The sequence below is a fragment of the Fukomys damarensis genome, unplaced genomic scaffold, assembly GCF_012274545.1.
Source record: "Fukomys damarensis isolate Sample0158 unplaced genomic scaffold, DMR_v1.0_HiC HiC_scaffold_7, whole genome shotgun sequence".
In the NCBI taxonomy this organism is placed as follows: Eukaryota; Metazoa; Chordata; class Mammalia; order Rodentia; family Bathyergidae; genus Fukomys; species Fukomys damarensis.
This window is the reverse complement of record NW_022900919.1, coordinates 8,349,120-8,355,119: the sequence shown is the minus strand read 5'-3', so window position 1 is coordinate 8,355,119 and position 6,000 is coordinate 8,349,120. Positions and strand designations below refer to the sequence as shown.

General features: G+C 34.6%; 1 protein-coding gene across 4 annotated transcripts in view; it reads left to right on the top strand.

Moving 5' to 3' along the window:
• The window catches only part of Mef2a (myocyte enhancer factor 2A), a 91,317-nt gene that overhangs the window by 22,596 nt on the left and 62,721 nt on the right, over nucleotides 1-6,000 (top strand). For all 4 annotated transcript variants that reach the window (XM_010607852.1, XM_010607850.1, XM_010607853.1 and 1 more), the window contains exon 2: nucleotides 2,568-2,760. In XM_010607852.1, the coding sequence (XP_010606154.1) occupies nucleotides 2,707-2,760 (54 nt within the window). In that variant the 5' untranslated portion in view covers nucleotides 2,568-2,706. The remainder of the gene's footprint in view (nucleotides 1-2,567; nucleotides 2,761-6,000) is intronic.

The following is a 6,000-nucleotide window of genomic DNA, read 5'->3' as shown; positions in this document are numbered from 1 at the left end:
GCTTTTTTTTTTTTTTTTTTCTTTTTAATTCCTTGAACATACTAACTTATTTAATTATTTTTCTTTTAACACTATTATGTGGAGGTGGGTCTGTTTCTGTTGCCATTTTAAAATCTTGATTTTCAGTAATATTTTGGCTGGTCATTTTTAAATTCTAGGCATTTGATATGAAAATTGATAATAACTTGAATTTCTGGATAATATCTTTCATTTAAGATATACTTTGGCTCCTGGCATGCGGCTAGGCTAAAACCCACACAAACTCATATTGTTTTAATCGGATCGGGGTGACATGATTTGAAGCTATACTTCCCTCCCTGTACACAGCGGGGCCATTTTTGCTTTATCTTTATGCCTGTGGTATAGTCCTTTGGAGTCTATGCAGATGCCTAGTGTGTTTCTTGTTCCTCTTTGGCAGGCCCTGTCTGTCTCTGTCTCTGTCTGTCTGTCTGTCTGTCTGTCTCTCTTTTTCCAGTACCGGGAATTGAACTCAGGACCAACCTTGCATTTGTAAGGCAGACATGGTGCCACTGAGTGAAATCCCTAGCCCTCTGAATCTCATTTTTGCGCCCCTACTTTCAGATATCTTGAAAGATCTGTTCACTTTTTCAGTCTCTCAGCTAATAAGACTGGGTTTCACCTACTTCTTGTAGAGCTCAGCCCTGCAAATTAAAACTGTTCGACAGCTCTGCATCACTTTAAAACAAATTACCTTTTCTAGTTTTTCTTTAGACAGATGGTTTGAAGCAACCTACTCCATAGTAATCAGGAGTAAAATGCCCAGTTATATTCTGGAATTCATAATTCTCTAGATTATAGGGGATATCACAAGTATTAATTAGCAAATACTGGATATTTCAGCAGTAATGTATCTGCAGTGAAATGCAGGAATATTTATCTTGCCTATTACAGTGTAAGTTTTCTAGTGAAAATCAGTGTGATATGTTAGAGAACTTGATTTGGAGTAAGTCATGCTCTATTGTTTATAATTCAATCTGTAGAGGAAATAGACTTGTTCTTCCACACAGCTGCATGTTTGATTGGGTCCTAACATCATTCAGATCCTCTTTTTCCCAGTTGCACTCATTGTTCTCTCTGATGGGCTTGTATACTCTCATACTCAGGTTTGAATATGAGGCATATTTTTAGGAAGGACATTTCCTGACCCAAAAATTTATGTCGGGTTTAGGTCAGATAAATGAGCTTTTTAGTTTTGAATTACATAGACTCATTTGTGTGATGATTTGATTAAAGTCTTTTTTTCCCTTCTGCTAGACTGAATTCTGAGATTAAGAATGATGTCTTTTGTATCTTGACAAGTTGATCTTTTTCTAGGTCAGTGTTTGGAAGTGTCTTTATTATATGTAGGTGATCAGTTAATAGATTATCAGTTGTTAGGCAGTCAGTTAATTTTATGAATGAAAAAACATAATTAAAGAAGGTAAATAAATGATGTACTGATAATAGTACTGGTAGTGATGAGAAATGAAAGGCCTGTTGCTTTTGTGTAAAGCCATTTTAATCAAATACTGGCTTTGTGTAATATACTTGAAGTTTTGTAGATATTACATGTACAATAAGTAAAATTCCTTGGAAATTTATTGCTGTGCCCATATTGGGATTCATTTCCTATTTCTTCATAGTTATTGTAGTTTTGTTTTGTTTTTTGGTACCGGGAGTCAAACTTGTGACCTTGCACTTGTGAGGCAGGCAGCAGTACCACTGAGCCTGTTTTCTAAGTTTTAAAAGCAGTAGAATTTTAAGTAATACATCTATCATTCAGATGGGCCAGTCATTCTACTGCAAAGATTAATTGGAATTAAAAAGTCTTGAAGATTTTTAAAAATCTTGAGTACATGTGAGTGCACACATGTACTCAGGTATTGTGGTTTATTGTACCAAGGGAAATTGAACGTGGCCTTATCTGGCAAGTGACGGTGTCACTGAATCTTGACCAACCAAGAAGTGTTCATTAAATGAGAAATAAATAATATTTTATTTAAATGTATGTTATTATGAAAGTTGTTGCTAGCATCTTTGTGGATTTACAAATAGTAATTTGCCTGAAGCCCAGGATGATTTGCAAGAAGAATTTATAAAGGCAGATTGGGGCTGTCCATATTTGTTACCCTTTGGCATGAAGCTCATCAGAAATGTTTAAGTAGTTCTATATAATTTTTTTCTATAAAAAAGTTCATAGTCTGATATCTACCCCTTACTATGTATTTCAGTATTCCTGTTTTCAAAATAGAGATGGTAATTGTACTAATTCAATAGAACATAGTTAGGGTTGAATGAATTAAAATTTGTCTATACTTAGAAAAGTGCCTGGTACATAGAAAGATCTCTGTTGTTGTTGCTTTTATTTTATCAAAAAAACTTTAAACATTATAATTATATTACTTTTAGCAAGAGTAAAATTAGTAAGACGTAAACTTATTCTGTATAATTGAGGTTTCACCTAAATATGCTATATGCCGCATAAAAACAGATTTGAAATTTGTATAACGTTTTTATGACTTGCAAATTTATAGAACTTAAATCTCCTAATTTTTGTTTTCTTTTAGATCCTCTAGAAAAATTTCAGCTATAGCCCTTGGACTAGAAGCTGAAATCATAGAAGCTGTGTATGATGCGTTAGGGTATTGAAGAAAAATAATTTTTGAATTATATATTTGGAATATAAGGAAGGAAAGGTGACTGAAAATGGGGCGGAAGAAAATACAAATCACACGCATAATGGATGAAAGGAACCGACAGGTAAATAAAACTTAATATATTTATTTCATTGACATAAGAAATCTTTAAAAAGAACATAGGATGCAATGGTTAAATTTCTCTTACATGTAATTTTGTCTTAAGTATTTTCAATTCCAGAATAAATGAAAACTTGTACAATCATAAAGTTGTGTTTTTGTTTTTTATCATGTATCTTAAAGAAACTCTATTACAGAACTATCAGGTATGTTATAGATAAATAGCATAAATAGATGGAATTCAAATCATTGCATTCCTGCCATTGCTGTTCCTTGTATAGATTTTTTTCATATCTAGTCTTTGATACATTGATATGAATATATTCTACTCAGCTAAATTTTCTGGTTAACCAGTAAAGAATGAAATATTTTTGTACCTCTTCTCGTCACTGATATTTCAAAAAAATGTATGTATAATGTCTCTTTACAGTATTGGTGTCAATAAATCCTTAAAACTTCAGAAAAACTATAATGATACTGATGCATGAAGAGACCAAAAATTGTGTTTAGAGCTGATTGGCAAACTGGTCCACAGGCTTGCTGCATGTTTTTCTAAGTGGAGCTTTGGTAGAACACTGCCATGCCCATTGTTTTCATATCGTCTATGGCTGCTTTCACATGACAGTAGAGAGGTTGCTACAGAGACTGTATGGTCAGTTCATGGGCCTAAAATCTTTGGTCTTTGATGCCGTAAAAATGTTTGCCAACCTCTTGGTTGTTTAGAGAAAAGGAAAAAAAATCACAGAATATTATAAATGAACTACTGTTCAAAATATGCAAGAAGGAGAGATGCTATCTCTGGAAAAGTTGCATATTTGTAGAAGTTTCAAGATCAATTCTGAAAGCTTACTAGGAGCAGAACAACACTGAAGATGTGTTCTGCACAGAGTAGTAGTTTACCTGAATACAGATATAATTGGAGACAGATCTCAACAGCTAGTGAGTCAGTGGGAGTGATTAGGGTCGCCCATGGACTGAACTGAAGTGGGCTCATGTTTCAGCTCATCAAAGTTGCTTAGGAAGGGTGGAAGGCCCAGTCAGTGTGGTAGGTTATGAAGGATGTTAAAATAGGGAAGACATAAAATAGCCATTCTGTCTTTCTAAAGGAATGATTCCAAGCAAGGCTCCAGGTACACTTCTCTTCACAAATCTCAAGGTCATGACACATGGAAGGAGAGGCTTGCATTATGAACTCATGCAGTACAAATGTCATAAGGTAGTAGTGGCAAACTTGTGGCCCTCATGTTTTTCTTTTAAGACAAAATGTGTTAATGCATGAGTTGTTTTATCTAAACAAAAACCTCAGTTTTCAGATTTAATTACAGTGTTGATGCTGTGCGCTAAGTAAGTGGGTCTTGGTTTGCAATTTGAACACCTGTCTCTCTCAAAGGTTTGCCATCATACAATCAGAAAATAGCAGAGCTCATAAAATCCCTGAGCTCTCATCCCACAGATAGTCCAGTGAAGCTGCGCCCACTTTAAATACAGCTGTCTGTGGGACTACATTTTTAGAGGAAGTAAGGAGAGATAGGAATATATAGGTAAATGTAAAGTAACTTCCTAAGTTCAGGAAATGACTTTGTTAAAAAGGTGATATCTGCTGCTGTAGCTGAGTAATTAAAATTAGCCTGTATCTGCACGTGACTTATCTGATTAGTCAAGCTTTTCTATATGCTGCCACATGGGGTAAGGGCTCTCTGAATTTCTCTTTCAAGAATTTCAGCAAAAAATGAAGAAGAAACATAGATGTGGTTGGGCAGTTTTGATAGATTAGGTAGAGACACAATTTGGCACAAACTTAAAATGATACCTGAATTTTACTGATTTTTGAATTTGTGCATTCTTAGTTTAAAATTTTTCTTGGATAAAGGAGGAAAATTATTTCTTATGTCATTTATTTATGTATTTATTTTGGTACTGGGGATTGAACTCGGGTCCTTGTACTCGCGAGGCAGACAGCAGAACCATTGAGCTAAATCCCCAGCCCCTCTTATGTCATTTATTTATCAAAATTCAAATATGTACAATATGCAAGGGACCTTGTCCTGGAAACTCATTAAAAGCATATGGCTTAGAAAGGACATTTATGTATATGGCAAATAGAGGTAAATTCAAATATGAAGAAGTTTATAGAAGAAACCACTGACTTCTAGTGGAGTCATTCAAGAACCACTTTGGAAGAATAGCAAATAGTTATGAACTACAGATATGAGATAGCCACAAAAAGTAACACTTCTAAATTATGGGAATGGCACATGAAGAATCTTCAAGGTGACAGTGTCACGTCTTACAGAGGTACTTAACTGCCTTTCTACTTGTTGGGCTCTGGTGAAGCCTTGTGTTTGTCCTTTCTTATCTAACAGACTCTTTTTAAAAGTAAACTTTGTAGTAAAGTATAACAAAACAGTTCATACATTTTAAGTGTGTGGTTCAGTGAACTTTGGCAGAAACAACATGGCCATGTAGCCAGCATATTCCAGTGCACCACCCCAGTGGTACTCTGTCCTGTCTCTCAGTCAGTATCTCCCTGATCCAAGCATAGTCGCCAACCATAATGTAATACTATATATTAATTACACCTTTTGTTGTTTTTGTATGAATGATGTGTTCTTTTGTGCATTTATGTTTATGAAATTCAGCAGTGTTATTGTTGCATATAGATATGTGTATATTTGTATATATACCCAATATATTTGTACATTTTAATTGGTGTATAATCCATTGTGAATAGAACATAATTTATATATTAAAATTTTCTACTGTAAATAGATATTTAGGTTGTTTTCTACTTAGCTACTATTATGAAGAATGTTGTGTTGAATATTCTTACTTTGTACACATGAATAGTTGGGTATATATCTAGGAGTACGGTTACTGAGTCATAGGATATATATGTGATTGGTTTTAGTAACAGTTAACCATCTCAAGATGTTGCACTTTACTGTTAGCAGGCAGTGTGTAAGTTCCAGCTGCTCTGAGTCTTCGTCAGTACAGGTAACTCTTCTTTTCATTTTAGCTGTTCTGCTAGGTGACCAATAGTATCTTAGCAAGTTTGCGTGATGTCTGATGTTGTTCACCTTTTATATTTTTGTTGGCCACCTAAATACTACTACTTTGTATATGATTGCCTATTCACTTCTTTACCTATTTTTTTCTAGTGGGTTTCTCCCCTCCCCCTACCTTTTGATGGTACTAGGGATTGGTACTCAGTACTTCCTACTGAGCTATATCCTCAGCATCCCTT